The following is a 20,814-nucleotide window of genomic DNA, read 5'->3' on the forward strand; positions in this document are numbered from 1 at the left end:
ATAAATCTGCTGATAATATGATAAAATATGATAATGATGAAACTGGGAAAACATTGCACCAGATCGCATCTAAGGACCTTCAACTGTTCAAAAATTTCTCATACCTTCCCCTTACACCGCTCCCCCATATCAGTCGCAAAAAGTGCTCCCCCTTGCAAATTCCTGGCTACGTCGCTGCAATGTTTTCATGTGTCAAAAAAAAAAGAACGTTGAATAATTTGTTGAAATGTTTCCTTCTTAACTTGGACAAAGTTTTTATGGTAGGCTTATTCCGCCTTCTGTAATATTTTGTCGTTAGCAGAAAGATGCATATCTTTCTTTGTTCATCCTTCTACTAATTCGCAAAGCACGAAGCGATAATATAGGCCTAATCATCTGTTTCAATCAAAGCATCAATACGTGTTGTGTATATTTAATATCTGCATAGAGGTACTAGTTAAAATCCATCCCGTGTGTTCGAGGAACACTGACCTACACCATTTTAGACAATAGAGAATTGACACGGATTTAGTGACAAACTTTACTTTTATATACAGATTTAAATAAAAGTAATTTTCATGTGCCTCTAAATAGAGGACAGTGTTCAAATGTAAAAGTGTTCATAAAGCTTTGTGTTTTTTTTTCTCAGAAAAGAAAAGAGATCTCATCAAGTATTCAAAAACAGCCTATCGAAAGCACTACGAAACAGCTAAGCCATTTCCTTCCATGAGCAAGTGTAGTGTTAACAGTATATTTGTTGAGGGAGGTATTTACTACTTGGCTCAGGAGGGTGATTCTATGCAGAAGCCCGATGTTCTAGAACCGTTAGAATCTTACAACGATATTCTGAGCAGCCCTAAAACTAAATCAATGAGAAAGATTATTGAGGCTGACCCTGGGTTCGGGAAATCAACACTTGTATCACAGTTAGTCTATGACTGGTGTACTGAGGACCCTAAATCTCCTCTCAAAGATGTAGAAATACTTATTTTTCTCCAGTTGAGGCAACTGGAAGGTGTAAAGTCTGTATACACTGCTATAAAGCATGCCATAGTGCCCGAAGATGAGGACATGGACGAATCTTGCATTCAGGAAATCCTCAAAGCATACAAAAAGTCTGTTGTCATGTTATTTGACAGTTATGACGAGTATCCTGACCAGAAAACCAAGACACATATCTCCTCCATCATTGAGATGAAAATGTTTCTAGATATTCTTGTCATCATACTTACCAGGACATTGATCCTCCCGCCTAACTTACACCCTGATACAAAACGAATCAGATTAACAGGGTTTGGGGAGGCTGAACGTCGAAACTATGTCCTGAAGGCGGTGGCTGATGATGTCCAGTTGGCAGATCGGATCGAAAGGGAGCTTCAGAGAAACCCCTTCTTAAGCGATCTTTGCCAGGTCCCTCTCTTCTCCACTATGGTCGCTCACATAGTACACGAGAGGCCAGAAATCGAGATATTTAGCACAGTTACAAGATTTTTCACTTATGTGATCGAATGCGTTCATAATCATATGAAAATCAAGAAAGATGCTAACACTGGGGTGCCTGCTTTTGAAACGGAACTAGCTAAACTGTACCGTATTGCTTTCGATGGCCTCACACAGACGAACCAGCAGCTGTCATGGGAGAAGACATATTTAGTTTCAGAACTTGGACAAGAGTTCTATGATAACTATATTAATCTCGGGATGTTGGCACAGGAAGTGGTTTTTGACATTCCCAAGGGTCGATATAAGACGGTTGCACGAATATGGCACAAAATCATCTGTGAGTTTTATGCCTCTCGTCATCTGGTTTGGATTCTTAGTGAAGGTAAGTCCTCAGTACCGATACTATTGATGCCATAATTTGTCATCTCTGATGTGTAAGATAATTAGTAAACTTGAGAGATGGAAGTATTGTTCGTATGTCCTCTCATGTGCACAAACAAACAGCTTATGCTCCTCGTACCCCACCCCACAGTGTCTGCTGTAAATTAACATTCATACAACACGCGCGACAATGTAAGCAAATAAAGAGTGATACTTTACCACTGACCCGGTTCAACCTAAGAAAGAATTGGGTTTTGATCTTTTTATATTTTTGTTTGTTGTATTTGAAGACAAAAGAGACTTAAGGTAGAGGTACCTCCAGGAACACCAAGGCAATGTCACATAAAGCAGACTACACTGGATTTTCAAACAAATTGTACACATCTGGGTAATCTAGGATAGCCATGAGTTCTTATATTGCTGTGAATGTATAACCATATCAAATACTTCGACTTTTCTATTTATTAAAAACCACGTTATTCAGCCTTTTAACTTGATTTTTGCGCGTCAGTAATATAAACTCATCCCCACATATTGTTAAATGCCTTTCCTGTGGTTAAAGTTGATTGCTTCGCAAACTTGCTAAGGTAAAGATCAAAACTAAGCAAGTAAATATATAAACCAGATCCTCATCACATTTTATATCACAAAGATATGATATATTAGAGTTGTTAATATTTTGCATCTGGCAACAGTACAATTATAAATATCATCAAGGCAACGCTGCTGAAAATATCTCTCTTTTTATTTATGTTTCAATCATTTATCAAAAAAGCCATGTAGTATTAGCCTTTAAATCGTAATTTTACCTTAATATGAGTAGTAGCATTGACAGTCATGATTCCGTGCACATGACTTTTAGTGTTCGATTATTTGTTCAGTCATCCTAATCCAAAATTATTAAAAGTGAAGCGTTTGATAATATCTCATCTCACAAAGATTTCATAGATGACCTGGTCGACTACTACAATAACAATACACAAAATGTTAGAACGTAACCAAACGCCATGACTTTCTTCATCCTAGGCAACTTTAGTATAGAGACAAGAACACAAACTAATAAATAACATTTAAAGGAATCTGTAATGTGGTGGCATTGTAAGAATGAATCATGTGATACATCAGTCAAAACCTAATATCAGGAAAACTTAAATATTATTTTCATGACCCAATAAAACTAAATCATCCTCTGCAAATTCTCTCTTTTCCCTGTAATTGTTTTTCAAAGTAAATTTAACATTTCGAGGGTAATATGCTGTGAAGTGTTTGTCAAAACTTTTACCAATTCTAGCAGAGAAGAACTATAGATCAGCAACATTGATGTCCCTAACTCACGTGATGTCAATAGTATAATACATTATGCACAATTATTCCCATAATAATTTGCATAGTAATCCATTACTGAAAAAGGAACTTAAGGTCGTACTCCATATTAATAAACAAACACTAACTGTAAACAATTCTAGTCTTAAAACAACTCTGTCTATAGCCTGAAACAGGATGTCCCGTTTACATAGTAATACCATGTTCAGGCCATACCACTCCAAATTGGAATGTTACTTTCAAATAACATTTCATATGCTGTTATCTCAAGAAGCCAACTATGCATGCAAAGTACCGCAGGTTATGCTACAGTATTGATAGTATATGTACCACCAACCACAATATCAGCCGGGACATTGTAGGAATAGGAAGTGTTTTGCTCTCCAAGCATCTTTTAATGGAGTTTGTAAGTTTCTTGGACTGTGGAATCAAGGAAAAGACAGTGTTAAATTTGATTCAATTACTTAAGTGAAATGAAAATCAGAATCTAAAGGCCAGAAAATTCCTATACAGAGCACACCAAAACTTTGAATGAAATGATATATCGAGAATGAAGTATTTTTGTATCAGCATGAATGACTTACACTAGGCTATCAATCTGAATGCCAATGGCACCGCTTCAATACTCAGTGCACTGTTGTAATATATCTTAATTTAAATCTTATCCAGGAATGCAAAAAGCATTGATGTTTAGATTACATGCAACGAGCTTCTCCTTCAAATATATATATGATGATTCCATTCTTTTACAGATATATATATCTTACAAGTTTCCACAGTTTGCTCTGTTTCACTGACATGAAAGGACCATTGAAGATAACAAACGAGAACATAGTGATGTATATCAGTAATACATCCACTCAGACATTTCCTCATTGATGACAATATTATCAACACTTGACCAAAACAATATAACGAGGTCTGTTAGAGGATGTTACAAAACTGACTAGTTGAGAGAAATACATCCAGTTTTACGTTTTCATTGTAATATCTACGAAATGAGCTATGACTTTTATTTCTGTGTTGTTTAATGTGCCTCTTCACAAACTGAATTGTTAAGATCAGGATTACTGACAATGTGAGCAAGCATCTAGCAGAGATGCATATTTGACTCATTCTTCCTTTTGGCTGCAAATAAATCAATATAACCTTTGACCACAATTGACCCTACCTTTGATAAATGAAGTCCTCACAGGGCAACAACTTGGCCAAGTACAGTAGTATAAGCAATGGGACCACTGTGGTAAACCAGTCAGAATGACCTACATTATATTGAGTAATGATGATGATATCACTCACTACATTGCATATGGCTTCTTTTGGTAAGCCATCCTGTTCTGTGCTAATACCTAAAATGAAACACTGAAGCATGTAATGAAGTTAGGTATAGGGTTGGAAACCTAAATTCTGAATATTTTGGCTTCAAAAAATAAAACATTAATTGTTGACATATTTGTCTGAGTTTCTGTCAGGCACAGTGTATCCTACAGTGAACATCAGATGGACCATTAATACTATCTGTCATTCTGTCTTCATTGTTTCTGCTGCCTAGCACAAATATTGAACTTGAATCAATCCCTGATTCATGTTTTTAATTACAGTGATATCAATGATGTCACAACACCATAAAACAAAACATCATTGACATACACCATGTGAATGATAGTTTTACAAATAACACTATACACAATGGTTTCTAATTAAATTAAAGGAAGATTTGAAGATACAAATAAGACAATGTAACAGTAACACTATTACAATGTGTCAACACCTTGATCTCATGCCTACAGTAAATTATACACATTAAAACCCATTCTGTCTGCTTGGATTTGTAGGAGCGTCTTCAGCAGCGTCATCAATCAATGTGAAGGAAACCTTGAACAGCATCAACCCGCTTGACCTCCAGTATGTCTATCGCTTTGCATGTGGACTCAACAAGTCAGCAGCAGACATCATCATCAAACACCTGCAGAAGACCGAAGAGGGACGTCAGTTTTCTATTCTTTGCATGCTTGAACAAGAAGAAAAGTCAGACCAATTTCAGCAGTCAGTGAAGGACTTGGTGTCAAGTGACATTATCATAACCTCAATGGAGGCCAAATTGTTACAGAGGTCTACCATACAAGTCCTTGAAGTTGCGTCAGCTAAGCAGGTAATTTTCAACTTGTATATTGATACTCTCAACACACTAGAACGAGTTCTTATTTTGGTTTAATTTATTCAATATTTGTGACTCAACTTTGCTACCCACATTGTTTAGATTTTTACTACAATAGCTCATTGCAATTATCAGGCCAACTTTTTTGTATTTATTCATTTGGGTTGTGATGTTCATTCTCATTGTGGATAGACAACAAACTTACTAACTAATTAATTTTCCTTCCTGAATGCCAGTGAAATTCTGAATAGTTTTCTCGCATCTCATGTCACTATCTTAGTCAGAAATGTAACAAATATGGCACCACATAAATCAACTTTACCCAACAGTATGCATGCACATAACACCTATTATTTAGTGTGGACCACTGCCTCATTGTCTAAATGTAGCAGCAATGATTTGATAATAACAAGAGCCCAAGGGCACTATGGTTCCTTGCTTGTAAGGAATATTTACAAGGGGAGCAGCACTGTCCTAAAATTTTTATGTGGTCCGATTTACACAGACAATATTATTGCCAAAAATATCACAAATCCACCGTTTGTCATTTTGAGAACCTGTTGAGGACCAGGTGTCTGATATGAGCACGAGTTGGCTCTTTTTACAGAACTCACAGAATCATCCAAACTGTACTTATTAAGAATTTTAACAAAACCAAACAAAACCTTGATCTCTAATAACTTAGCACACAAAGGTGCAGAGGAGTTAACTTATGGACAATTTAGATCGGAATATGTCCACGAAACTTCAAAGAATTGACTTGAAAGAAACTGTAGAGGTCACTAGAGGTCAACCTGAGGTCAAAGGTCACCCAAATGCAGGTCGACTGTTGGATTGCAATTGCGTAACTCACAACCTTGATGGACTTTTGGTTCTTAAGTTATTGCAAAAATAAAAGTTTTTTACCTCTAATTGACCTTTGTTGACCTTCGATCACATGACCTTTATGTTTGGAAACGATCCCTTACCCCATTCACAACTACTCCCAAAATATCAACCATGTCGGACCCTGTCAGTGGGAGTTTCACAAGTTATTGCACAGAAAAAAACATTTTGACTCATAATTGACCTTTGGTGACCTTGTCCAATATATCAGCCATGTCAGAATTCGTGACTTGAAGTTGTTGCAAAATTAGCATAAGTTGGCAGTTTTTTGCACACTAGCAACCTTGAATTTCCTTGGATGGTTTTTATCAAAAATATTCCCCTCGATGAAACCTCTCCTAAAATTGGTATGTGCTCCAATATACACACAACGTTATTGCTAATAACTAGGTATCAAAACCAACCATTAGCCCCTCATAACTTGAGAACCTGATGTCCGATTGAAGCGGGAGTTGGTTTCCTCTATAGAGCACAAAAAGCTTTATCACATATCAAAATATTGACAAACTTTTTTTTTTTGCCCCGTATCTCCTAACATTAGCATATTTTCAAAAGTTGACCTTTGACCTTTTGACCTCACGGTCAGATGTAGTTTGACACGTTGATTACAAAAAGCAACATGACAAGTCTATACGACCATCCTAACTGTACTTATTAAAACAAAATTGACCTCTGATAACTTCGCACACGAAGGTCGCACAGGTGTCAACCAAGGACAATTTTGATAGGAAGGTACCTTTGAGATCCGATTATGGCCACGAAAATTCAAATAACCAAAGAAACTAATATAGGTCACCAGAGGTCAAACTGAGGTCAAAGGTCACCTAGATGCGGGTCGACTAATGGATTACAATAGCGTAACTCCAAACCTTGACGGACATTTTGTTCTCATGTTATTGCAAAAATACTAGTTTTTGACCACTAATTGACCTTTATTGACCTTGGATCACATGACCGTTATTTTTGGAAACGATCCCTTAAAGAGGCCATGACACGAAAAATCCAACTCATCGAGAGTAACTTCCTCTGAATCTATGAGAAAATCTATGTTCAAAACTATCCTCAACACCTTGAAAACCTCAAGGACTAATTAGTAATTAACGTTTTAATATTCGCATCCGAAAATAGATATCTGAGAATGCGATTTCACAACAAGACAATGATGACGTCATGTTAGGAACACAAGTGCAAAGCCCAGGCATGTATCGGATGCGCGACGATCATACCGTTCCATATACACGCACATTTACACTGAGAGAACAACCACTGTATTACGCTATATCGTTAGAAATTTCAAGTTTGTTTTACAACTGTTGTAAACTATCCGAGAGAAATGCCGGTCCGTTGTGTTGTTGGGGGCTGCATAAATATCATTACCCATGCAATTAGCCTTCATCCATGGCTGAAGGACGAAAAAACACGGCGATTATGACCAAGTAAGTGCACAACACGAGCGCCGATTTCACTGGGCCTAGCCATTGTGCAGCGAACACTTCACGGAAGCATACTACGATCCCTCCTTTTTGTTATGATATAAAACAAATAGACTTTAACGATTCGACATAAAAGAGTCATTCTTCTGTCAAGTAATCCACAAAAAAACTACTCTGAAGACCAGATCGGGGAACAGGAAACCTCCAATGGGGCAAGTGGCGATCCTTAGGAGGTAGCGCGCCTAGCACTAGTAGTACTATAGTATTAGCGTTACTACACTGAAGTCACAATAGACGAAGAGATTTTACTGTATCATCTAAATTAACACCCCCTTCATTGCTCTATTGTATACTAATAAGCTATGAGGTTAGCTTCAGAAGCGATGGGTTACATCTTCTTGTGAACAAATCTCAGTGCTCCAATTTATTTCTGGAATTTGCTGGATCAGTTAGTTATAGCAATAATTTCTTATTCCTATTCCAGGAAAACCATTTTTTATGTTGTGGAGGGAGTGGGGGTAATGGGGATGGGTCATAATAGGTAGGTAAAAAGATTTTATTCCGAAGGGTGTTTAATTAAATCTCAAAGCGATTTATTTTAAAGTCACAGAGCCAAAAATTCACACAACATAGTTCAAGTGTTAAATCATTGAACACAATTTATTCAATATCAGTTCTAGACAGTCATTCTGGACAATCTGAACTAACATTAACAACAATCATTGTATTATATGACATAAAAGTAAAACTGTACTTTCCATAAACATTATCATTCTTAAATACACTAATGTAATTTGTGACATCAAAGGAGGTTAAAAGAAAACAACTTACATGATTTTTTTTGCTTTAAGCCTACAAAGCAGTTGCATGTCCATCGCTATCAATCGTTGTTGTGACAAATTAATTAGAATAATCCAGAAGCAAATACAATAAAGGGTTATTTAAACCAAGAAACACTGCACGAAGTAACTCACATGCAAAAATGTTACCCAAGCACGACGACACGTACAACACTGATGGGCAATGTGAAACACAGCATCACACGCATTAAAACAATCGAAGACCATTAACAGGGTGTACTGCTGAGTTTTTGAAGAAAGACTACAAAACAAACCAACTGCTGCTGAAGAAACAAAGTCTAAACATTCAAGAGTTCTGCTGCCTCCATTGGTCTTTATTATGACTTTTCTGTCAAATATCATTGGTGATATGGATATTTTGGCTTCCAGATTAAAGGTACGAATCAAACGTCTGGGAGGTAAATGCCCCTAAAAAGGTCAATGCCTGTTCCCTTATGCACATATTATATGACATCACGGTCACGCCAATACTTGTGTCCAAATGCTTCAAAACATGCCTTTTCTTTCATTGTTGATGTTGGGTCTGGAAAATAACCTTTTCATCCTGAATTAAAAGTCTTGAATTTCAATATATCAACACTGAGGGAACCCTGACGGATTGATAATCCAACACAATCGTAGTTTAGAAAAGGTGTTTCTGGAGGAATTTCTCAACCAAGGCTTCCTATACAATGAGTTTTCTCCTGGCAACTTGAATCCAGTGTAATGACCATTGGCTGGAAAATCACTTCTGATCCTTTGGACTGCACATGATGGTAGCACAACCCTGACGTGTCTTGCTAGGAACCCCAAGTATCATTGAACCTGTTGACCGTAGGCTATGTATTTGTACTGCCTGGGAAAAAATTTATGAAAGTTCAAAATGTATTAATGTTGGCCCATGATGTCCACAATAACAAGCAGGCATACAATGTACAGTTATGGTTACATTTGTTGTGATTTTACACCTTCCATGTATCATGAAACATTCTTTTGTTTCAGAAAATTGATTTGCAAAACTCCAGGCCAAAGTACTAGCCAAGTAATAATGAGTATGAAATAACACATATGCCTACCTAGCATGGCTGCATAATGCAACTTACATCCCCGAGCCAAACTTTCAGTATGCAACCAACCCTACTAGTACTACACACTCTACATATGGGTTGTAAGTTACCGTAACACAACGCACAATACGGTTTAGGGTGTTCCGCGAATTCCAACAACACGTGTACAAAATGGACTGGATTTTGTTTTTAAATGCTTCGTTAATAAATTCTTACCACGTTGTATGTTCCTTGCAATGGTTTCGAACGGATTTCTTCTTCGATATGTTGTGGAGCTTCAATTTCGGCTCGTTTAACAGGCTCGAACTGATACGGTTCTAACACCTCCGCTCCACCCTCAACGTTCGGTTCAATATTGGAATGATCATCGCCTTCACTCTCTGCTTCGAATATGAGAAAGGGCACTCTAATTATAGCCCAATTTCACTGCCTGGTGAAGAACCATTATCACTTTGAACTTCGGTTGCCGCAATTGGTTCTGGATCCGCCATTTCACAGGAAATTTTGATTTGATATTGCACTTGTGATCGGTGTTTGTTTAGTAACTACTAGTGGTATGTGTACTTGTCTACTGTGTACGTGAATGGTATGTTCGGAGGATCGTAAGCAGCGACAACAAATGTGTTCAAAACGTGACGTCACATGACGTCATGCGAATCGGAAAATTTTCGAGTAAACAAAGTTTCAAACGCCGAAAAGGGTAAATTCATTCTCAATTTTCGACTTGAAAAATCAAGTTTTAAACTGGCAGATTGGTTGATACATGTTCTAGAGAGCATTCTTTGATGGATCCCAAAAATATAGGACGTTGAAATTTTCGTGTCATGGCAACTTTAACCCCATTCACAACTACTCCCAAAATATCAACCATGTCGGACTCTGTCAATGGGAGTTATTGCTGTTTTTAATATATTGGTTTTTGGTATCTAACTGACCTTTGCGGGCACCAAAATCAATAGGGATCTTTTTCTTACTATGGGCTATCCACCCACCAAGTTATATCATGATACATTATTTCCTTTTTGAGATATCGTGTATACACAAGCCAAGAAGCCTCTTATACACACACACACATACACGCCAAGTTGAATGCATAGGTTCCTTGTTTTGCAAAAAGCAAGGAACCAAAAAGTGATATAAATCATCATACAAAAAAGGTAAATGGTTCACAGCTTACCTCGGAAAACACGAAAGCAGGTTCTTTAAATTATCCTCTGTAATATTGTGCTGGTTATTGTATGCTGTTGTGGGTTGACTCCTCAGCTTTAATTGAAAAGGAATTAACACAATAAGTACACATGTGTAGCACATTTGTTGCATTGCATTGGGGCCGTAACGAATATGTGAGTGCTCAGGCCTCATCCATCTAACAAAATTGTGAAAAAGCAAGATCATTTCCAATAAAATAAAGATCTTGACACAATGTTGGGGTCAATATTTGGGAAGTTGACACCATGTAGTTTATAATGTATTATTTTCCTTTCAAATCAGCCATTTGGGACAATTTCCTAATGCTAAGACCTCTCTAAACTGTACTCCAATTTCATGCTCTCAAAGCACTGGCATGACAGTACAAACAGTTCCTTACCTTGATCTGTTCGAAACATGTTATTCATACTGCTCATACTGACAACGTGAGTGCACTGAAGCGGGACATAACACTACAGTATAGAAAAAAAATTGTCCCCGGCATCTGGGTGTTCAAATAGAAACATACATGCATATGCATATCACTTTCTAAATAGGGCAGTTACTATGCATTCCATTGTATTCTTGTTTGGGTCTGGTGGTCTAATATGCATGAATTTGTGCAAGATAAATACACTAAAAGATAATTACTTAAAAGAGCTCTATTGCCTTGATCAAAGGTATTCAGCACAACCCATTACCATTTCAGAAACTGAATGTTGAGAATTTAGTTTGTAGAGAAACTCACCCAGAATCTCATCCACAAAAGAAGTTATGTCATCAGTGATGTTGGCCCGTTTGAATTTTCTTTTCAATTCCTTGAAGGACCTGAACAGAAAAGCCGTTGCAATGCAATGTGGATAACTGTACCAACTGGAGGTCAAAGAGAGACTACAAAATAATTCAACTTTACCTTTCACTAGATTTATCAAGGTGAAAATTCTAGAGGCCTGTGATAAGTTTTGTATCACTGTAAAGAAGAGTGCTTTACTCAAAGTATCTACTGTATTGTGGCATGTACTTGAGGCTATAGTGTTCCGTTAGGACCATTGGAATAGTTCCTGACAGCATGCTATCAATGTCTTCCTTTATGGCAATGAGGATCTATGAATATTTATACAGTTATATTCTCAGGGCATCACAATTTATTGTTTACTATTGCTGTTTTCATCTTTGGGTTTGTTGGACTGACATAGCTAACAGCAAGGACTACAGTATTAACATTATTCAAAGTAATTTTGCTTTAATCATAGAGGTATGTTTTGATTCTGAGGTATTCAACACAATTAGTTATTACAACATTACCTGTAGTAGTACTAACTTATGAACTTCATGTTGCATTCAAAGAGTTTCTGAGAAAATCAACAGTTCATTATACTTGTGATTCCTGTGTAAATAGATCAAATGACATAAAATATCAGGTTATCTTCACATTAAAATTTGACATCACTTTTTGGATGCACTGAAATGGGAGGGCAGGGAATGTTAGGACGGAAATGGAGAAATGGTTGTTGCCAGTTTTTACAGTTTATATTATCAAAGAAAACACTTAGTGGTGACATATGTAATATATAGCAAGTGGAAGCACACAGGCTTCAGACAGTGTGATCATAGTAACAAAATCACTGATTAACTTGCTGAGGCATGCAGTTGTGCAGGGTGTTATTAACTCTTACATTATATATAGTAACACATTCACTTAATACATGTCTCCATTGAAACAGAATGATGGAGAAGTATGTCCCATATTATTATTTTTTATAAATGTCTTAGCCTTGGCAAATCTTGAGTTTTTATCAAAAGGAAATAATCTCAAGTAGGTACTCCTACTACTGGGAGGAGTTTACAGGCTCGCTTCAAGAAAACTAACCCTATTCAAATAGCTTACTTCATTGTTGGGATATTAAAGTTGATGATAACTCAAGTTTGAAGGTATATCTAAGGTAACTACTGGGCCAATAGAAGCCCTACTATGTATTATAGGTTTGGTCAAGTTTAACTACTTGTGCCAATTCATTCCTTAGTTTGTAACTGAGATACTGTATACCCGTGAGGATAGTCCTCCTTATAACATAAACCAGTATTTAGAAGTTTTCACACTTAGTGTGGATATGGTTTTCACTTAGTGTGGGTATGGGTCTCATTTTGTGTGCAGTGACTCTACTTAATTGTAAGGGGACATGCACTTATGAACTAAATTGATTAAGAGCCTTAATGCCTATTATTTGTGGAAGTGAGGCTGACAATACAGAGGAATGTGGCCCCACTGTAAAGACAGATTACTACCTTTCCCTGCCACCCAACACAATGACACCCTGACAAATTGGAAAGTATCAAGCAATCGGAATATGTGTTCTTTAATTTTTGATTCATACACGAAACGAAAAATGGACCCAGTTTATTAAACATATACACCTCTTTGTGTACATTTTAAAATTGGTAAGCAATATAATGTATGGCATACTGTGCCTAATAGGCCTATGTATGCTAAGATTGAGACCTTAATCTTCCCTTAGGCTCTTAGGGAGTTTGTTGATCAAGCAAGTCTCTGCTCCACCAGGATTAGGCAGAAACAAAATCACTTTCTACCCAGACTCGAATCTAATTCTAACTACAACACAGCTTACCAGTCCTGCTATACACTAGTTATACACTTACCATTACCATCAGCATATTATAAACCATTCTGTGCAAGATCCGCATCATGTGACCCCCAAAGATCATCTCAAGACTGATTAATCCACATTTACCTAATGAGGAGATAAAGACAAAAGCAATAAGACTCAGTTGTCACTAGTTCTATATTCAGAATATCAGAACTAGATGTTTAAATGCAAACAAGAGAAGCCTTTTTTTATTGAGTTTGCCTTTTTATTCACTCAACAGTATTTCTATTGCTCACAGATCTAAGCTAATGCTAAAATGACTCTGTGCCTTGGTAACATGTTTGCAATCCTATGGATTAGTCTAAATTAATCAGTACACCCTTCTAGTTTGGTACTTTTAACACGAATCGTGCAGCAAGCCAACAAAGTTGTTCATCTTTGTTCACCTTTACTTTGAAGTCAAGCAAAGTTAGGCCTAATTACTGGCCTGGATTGCTTTTGTCTAACAATTGGTATATCAGTGTGAAGCAGAGGATGCTCTAAAACATAAATGTTGTTGTTTTTGCTTTCACAACTGTCCCAGTAACTTCATTTCCACTTTTGCCAATAGACATCAACGTGATGCCCCCCCCCCCCCCAACTCCCCAAACTTATAACAGAAGTACATAACAACTTTATGACCAAAAAGAATACGTAATGCATTAAGGATTTCAGATGTCACAACATGCTGAATCCTTCAAGAACTTGTCATATTGTGTTGAATGATCTTCTGTGATAGAATCATAAACTGTTGCTTGTAATAGTGCAATACACAATACATATCATTATTCATGAAAACTATTTAATATGATGGGATGGGTGGACCTTGTCTTAAATTACATAATATCCACTCAACATGGAGACGATGACAATAGAAGTCTATGTTAGTATTAGATGCCCACATTAGAATGAAACTGTTTCATAATGAAACAATAGATGCCAGATGAACATTCAATTGGTCAGATTTGAAAGATCAGAGATGTACTGTACTTGGCATCAGAATTTCCTCATATTGAAACTTACAATTATGGTACAATTTGTAGAGATGATGCTACAATTAGAGAAACACTGAACAAAAGAGGTCTCACAGAATCCCTCAGTCTACTAAAGACACAACGTTTAGAAGTATTCCAACTTAGATTGTTCATTGTTCATATGTTACGTCTTGTTTTGCAGTAATTGGAATTAATGGGGGAGGGGTGCTGGTCTGCTGGATTAGGGACTTTCCGGTGGGGAAATTCCTTTGAGGGATCATCTAATAAATTATGTAGTAAAAACATCCACTTAAACACTTGCATTCAAATGGAGGAAGGGGAGGTTCAGGTGGATGGGGTAAGAATCAGGTGGTGGACCATGTAATCATTACCCTGCTCTGTAAGCTGTACACATTTCTTCCAAGTGCTGTAATTCGGACATGAAACTGGCAATTCCCTAAGAAGGCTGATCTCAGGACTGAACAATTCAAGTTTACCTGATGATGAGAAAAACAAAATGCATTTGGTCATCAGTTATGTTATTATTTATTTAAATTATCATCACTAAGTCTGCAAGTAGCAGAATTCTATCATGTAACATTGTCAAACACATAGAAATAACACAGAGCTCTTTTATAAATATAATGGTATGGTACTGTAGTTTCAAAATAAATTACAAAGTAAAATTAGTAAAAGATGAAGGATGTCTTCTGATATTATATACTATCTTGCTATGATATTTACAACTTAGTTATAATAACATTGTACAGAAACTAATTCAACTAGAATACAAATCTAAAGACTCTACAAGATGAGTTCAAGGTCTCATAATGCACTCCCACAGTGAATATACATCTCAACTAATACCAAACTAATTGAAATATAAACAATCATTAATCTGAAATTAAGACACACATTGAATCCTCAGTCAAACTTGAAGTAATAACACTACCAATCCACAGTCTGGTTTATATTCAATCGAGAAACAAGATTTATAATGATGTAACCCTGAAAGAGAATGGAGCCTGAAGAAAACATGATGAAGGATTCTGGTCACATAATTTAGGAACCAATGGTTCACTATACTGTGTATAGGTTGATCAATTTGTAGGATTTCTTAAATGTTGACATTGTTCTATCATTGATTGAGTTAAAGTACATATTTTTCTATCTGCAGGCTTTGATAGATACTGTTATTTCATAACATTTTGTTTTGTGCAGTCCTGCTGTGAGGGGCAGGGGGGGGGCTACAGTTGTCAGTTGAGTGCCCAGTGAAACATGTGATAAAGAATATACTTTACGTTAGGATAAACAAAGTCTTAGGTGATAAACAAAGGCCAGGTGACACAATTGTGCATGGAACTGTGCCTGGCTCTCAATGTTACTGGTTTTGTGTACACCTTATTTGAATAATGTGTATTTAGCCTCACATGATGTGATTGTGAATAGTAGAACTGGAGTGTGACAGTTTATCAGGATTTTGGAGGAAAATATCAAAGAATTAAGGGAGAAGCAAACCCAACCATTAATTTTAGCTGATATGATTGAAATCATCATAGACCGGGAGCCCAGAGGGTTTGGTTAGCTGGGAAGGTAACCAATTGCTGTGTACATCACTATGTTCACAGTGCATTCCTGTATATGAAACCAGACGACTGGCAAACCGGCTGTGGTGGGTGTGGCTGGGAGAGCAATTTTAAAGTCACCTAAAAGCTAACCTAGATCAGCTTTCATGGTAACCACATCAAAGTAAGTACAATGTGTCAGGCATGGCCCCAGGAGCAACAAATGGCCATTGCCAGTAATTATTGGTGGTGGGGTACCCCTGCCAGTCTTCAATAATTGACCCCTCACGGCTGATCTAGGTCAGCTCATGAGGTTACCACTTGAAACCTACTGGAAAATGATGGTTAGGACTTTAGATACAAGGGATGGGCATTGCCAGTACCTTTTATTGGTGGGGTACCCCTGCCAGTAGACCCCCAAAATGCCCCTCCCCTCATTGACCTAGGTCAACTCATGAAGTATCCAGTTGAAAACTGATGGAAAATGATTGGCAGGACTCTATATGTAAGGGATGGGCATTTTCAAAAATTTCTATTAGTGGGGTACCCCTGCCAGTAGACCCCCAAAATGCCCATCCCCTCCTTGACCCAGGTCAGCTCATGAGGTAACCAGTTGAAAACTACTGGAAAATGATAGGTATCACTTCATTTGTAAGGGATGGGCATTTCCAGAAATTTCTATTAGTGGGTACCCCTGCCAGTAGACCCCCAAAATGCCCATCCCCCTCATTGACCTAGGTGAGCTCATGATGTAACCAGTTGAAACCTACTGAAAAATGATAGGTATCACTTCATATGTAAGGGATGGGCATTTCCAGAAATTTCTATTAGTGGGGTACCCCTGCCAGTAGACCCCCAAAATGCCTATCCCCTCCTTGAGCCAGGTCAGCTCATGAGGTAACCAGTTGAAAACTACTGGAAAATGATTGGCAGGACTCTATATGTAAGGGATGGGCATTTCCAGTAATTTCTATTAGTGGGGTACCCCTGCCAGTAGACCCTCAAAATGCCCCTCCCCTCATTGACCTAGGTGAGCTCATGATGTAACCAGTTGAAACCTACTGGTAAATGATAGGTATCACTTCACATGTAAGGGATGGGCATTTCCAGTAATTTCCACTAGTGGGGTACCCCTGTCCATTGTCCCAACATCTCCAACCACTGTCTCACATTATATTATAGCTCACACCCCAAGACTCCCCAAAACACCCCAGATACAATGTAACCACTCATAGGTGGCCTCAAATGACTGAATACAACCTGTGTGGTTATTCAGGAAGTATGTTCTTGACAGTCAACGTTTATTTCATTCAGCTGTTCTGAAGTGGTCCGTTCAAGTTACCGTAGCTTTACTAATGCCAAGGTGATTGTCTGATTGAAAATGTGGTCCATGCCAGTGTCACCAGCCTGTTTCCAGGGGTCAAGGAAAAATATGTTAATCTGGTGAATGATTCACTGTTGTGATTTTTGTTGCCATACCAATTTCTTTTAGCATGGGGACATTTTTTGTGAAGAACCATAAAACAATAATCTACGAGAACCATAAAACAATGATGGTCGGATTAACTGACTTTGTAAAGGTACGGCATAGTTATATAACAATATTAAATAATTATAGAATATAATGCATGGAATATAATGCATGGAATTTTTTATTCACAGAGGTTATCAAGAGGTCAAAGTCAATGATCAGAGTTTATATATTGTCCTCTCAAAGAAACCAAGTTTCAGGTCATAGGTCGTAGATATAAATTTCTGGAAATGCCCATCCCTTACATATAGTCCTGCCAATCATTTTCCATTAGTTTTCAACTGGTTACTTCATGAGCTGACCTAGGTCAATGAGGGGAGGGGCATTTTGGGGCCTACTGGCAGGGGTACCCCACCAATAAAAATTACTGGCAATGCCCATCCCTTGTATCTGAAGTCCTAACCATCATTTTCCAGTAGGTTTCAAGTGGTTACCTCATGAGCTGACCTAGGTCAGCCGTGAGGGGTCAATTATTGATGACTGGCAGGGGTACCCCACCACCAATAATTACTGGCGATGGCCATTTGTTGCTCTTGGGGCCATACCTGACACATTGTACTTACTTTGATGTGGTTACCATGAAAGCTGATCTAGGTTAGCTTTTAGGTGACTTTAAAATTGCTCTCCCAGCCACACCCACCACAGCCGGTTTGCCAGTCGTCTGGTTTCATATACAGGAATGCACTGTGAACATTGTCATGTACAGTACAAGGCAATTGGTTACCTTCCCAGCTAACCAAACCCTCTGGGCTCCCGCTCTATGATGATTTGAGATGAATATCAAAGGTGGAGTTGATGTGAGTTTACTGTCCAATTATATTTCAAATCATATTTCCAATATTAAAGCAAAATGCAAATCAAATAACAAACAAAGTACATTCAAGATTATATCCATAGTTGTGTGACCTTCCTAAATTAATCAAGGTTTTTTGTTTTTGTTTGATGGAGTGCTCATTACAAATACCTCTAACACATAGCTCAGCAATACAGACTGAGTTGACTTCTTTCATGTTTCTACAGCATTATAGAATCTAAAATGGTATTTCAAGTTTTGGTTTGAATCTGAAGAAAATAAATACATCAACAGAAGGCAAATATATTTGTAGGTAACCAAACTACTTTCATAAAAGCCAACAAGTTGTCTTCCAGTCTTACCATTCTGGAATTGTCAGGAGTTCTACAACTAGACTTTATTCAATTGAGTCTCAGGAAGCAATTTTTATTTCAGTTTGGCAATAGTAAAATGTACCAGAGGGTGTTTAGGCAGCTATTGTGTCATGGCAAGGTCATTACAAACATACAGTACCAAGTTCTGGATTAATCCAGCAAGAATCCGATCATTTAATACCCTTACTACAGATTAATTCTGTCGGTTGTATATTGAGTGGATGAGTTAAAACTTTAAATAAAATTCTTTTAGTGAGAGTGAATGGAGAGACAAGAGTATTCCTTCATCTGCGATGCTATCCATAAAATCTACCAGAGGTAGTTGAAACATTACTATCACTGTTCTACACTAACCATTAATGTGATTACCATCACATGGAGGAAATATCAGATGATGAACCATTCATTGTCCTTGTCAGCACAGTGTGAAAGCTTCCATCAAAAATTGGTAACTACAGGTGGAATAGGTGATCCCCTAATAGCTCGCTTCAGGATAATTCAAGTTAACCTAATGAAAAAAACAGAAAATGATGTGAATGAGATTAATTTTTACTGATAGTAGATATTGAGAATGTCATCCAGAAATAGATATGTGTATGTCTCTGGCTAACTACCCTGTATACATGGACATTCACAGAGAAATGATCCAGAAGGAAAGTACACTTCAGTTTCCAATAACCAGATAAGTGTAAAAACAATTCACCAGTAAACCATCAAACTTGAACCGGATTGTCTGGTGGTTAGTGGAAGTGGCATATAAAGGTGTGGTACAGTAATATAAATGAGCTCCCAAAGGAGAGCCCAACCTCACACAAACCCAACCATGCATGGTTTGGCATGACTGAGAAATTTGTGAGATTTTGCACCCCTCTTTCCTATTTAGGAGAGAATGTCTTTTGAATTTCCACTCATCAGGAGATAAATGTATCTAATGTTGTGTGTCAGCTTTGGTGGATGTGTGTTTTTATATTATTTTTCTTCATTTAATGGCACCAGGCCCCTGGAGACTGAATTGCCTACATTGACCTACCTGTAGTTACACCACTCTATGGGGGTACTCTTTCCAGATTTAAATCACCAAATGTTTATAGAGTACCCTGTTCAGCTGATCAATTGCTATCCAATATGGTCAGTTCTTTCCACAAATTTAATGAAGACACTTGTAACCTCAAAATATTGAGTTGAAAAAGTTTTGAGATAAAAAAGTCAAAATTTTGAAATTTAGGGACACTTTTTTTTCCCTATGTCCCTATTAAGCCACCGTACTCAAGTCGGTGAAGTTACAGTAGATCAATTTTTAGACCAATTAGAATTTTTAAAACCAACTGCAGTGACTAGCTCAGCAATGTTTACAAAAAAAAAAACAAGCAAAAGTGACAATTCTGTATTCACAGCTGTATATACTCAGATGAGTAGGAAGTATTTCCAATTGTGTTCTCTGTTTATAGTGGCTGGACTTACAAGGTTACTGCAAAGCTCTCCAAATCTTCAGTATTTTCAACTATTTCCTGGAACCTGCTTGCAATTTTGAGCACATGAGGACATGTCAGTAAAACAAATTTTACTCTGTGGAATATACTGTATATCTGAGCCCTAGCCGGGTGCTTCAGAAGAGCTCTGTAACATCTCTGAGACTTCTTGTCCTCTTCTACTAAGTTTAAAACATGTAAATACATGTTAGAGAGAAAAATGTAACTTCTATGAAGTATAAATCTAAGCCCTGGTGGGAGTCCCTGGGGACTTCAGCTGAGGCATTTCCCCTTTCAGATATTTAATGTTCTCTGAACATGATTTTGCAACCCTAGTGGAGCCCATGGGGAGGGGAGGGGGGTGGCAAGTGCTCACCATCCTAATGGACGACAGTGCTTGTATATCTTTGAATGCACTCTAAGAGTTTTTATTTTAAACAGTATTTAGCTCTCAAATATGCAAGGAAGACATGTTATCATGACATGATAAATTGATAAAGAGTGGCAGGGCAATAGTACTTCCTTAACCATGCTTGCTAGCCAGCAGTTTGGTGAATCAAGTCACAACAAACCACATTTACTTCATTCTTACCATTCCTATGGAACTCTGTGCATCAAGAAGTGTAGGATACTGAAAGAAGCTTGATTGGTTCATAGGTCCTGATCTCCTCAATCCAGTACAGTCTCTGTCTTCATATTCACTAGAGGGTTTCTTCCTCGGTTGAATTATTACGTCATAGAGCCGTTCGAGCCTCAGTGACTTCTAA

The 20,814-nt window shown here is 37.5% G+C and overlaps 3 protein-coding genes across 22 annotated transcripts in view; 2 read left to right on the top strand and 1 right to left on the bottom strand.

Moving 5' to 3' along the window:
• Window positions 1-20,814, bottom strand: part of LOC139963637 (uncharacterized) — a 664,171-nt gene that overhangs the window by 505,276 nt on the left and 138,081 nt on the right. Inside the window, exons 2-9 of one of the 18 annotated variants that reach the window (XR_011791670.1) lie at window positions 20,640-20,810; window positions 18,933-19,086; window positions 14,708-14,812; window positions 13,355-13,446; window positions 12,018-12,083; window positions 11,445-11,569; window positions 10,686-10,771; window positions 4,954-5,092 (exon numbers count right to left, since the gene is read on the bottom strand). Coding sequence is in view for 2 of the 18 variants with exons in the window: in XM_071964643.1 (XP_071820744.1) it covers window positions 5,116-5,137; window positions 10,686-10,771; window positions 13,355-13,446 (200 nt within the window). In the remaining 16 variants the exon portion in view is untranslated. The other 17 variants (XR_011791666.1, XR_011791664.1, XR_011791660.1 and 14 more) reach the window with 17 other exon arrangements.
• The window catches only part of LOC139963627 (uncharacterized), a 160,804-nt gene that overhangs the window by 61,505 nt on the left and 78,485 nt on the right, over window positions 1-20,814 (top strand). The gene's annotated exons all lie outside the window — the stretch shown is intronic.
• Window positions 1-20,814, top strand: part of LOC139963622 (uncharacterized) — a 204,974-nt gene that overhangs the window by 10,828 nt on the left and 173,332 nt on the right. For both annotated transcript variants that reach the window (XM_071964600.1, XM_071964599.1), the window contains exons 4-5: window positions 629-1,804; window positions 4,962-5,278. In XM_071964600.1, coding sequence (XP_071820701.1) covers window positions 629-1,804; window positions 4,962-5,278 — 1,493 coding nt within the window. The remainder of the gene's footprint in view (window positions 1-628; window positions 1,805-4,961; window positions 5,279-20,814) is intronic.

Source organism: Apostichopus japonicus, chromosome 22 (assembly GCF_037975245.1).
Source record: "Apostichopus japonicus isolate 1M-3 chromosome 22, ASM3797524v1, whole genome shotgun sequence".
Classification (NCBI taxonomy): domain Eukaryota; kingdom Metazoa; phylum Echinodermata; class Holothuroidea; order Aspidochirotida; family Stichopodidae; genus Apostichopus; species Apostichopus japonicus.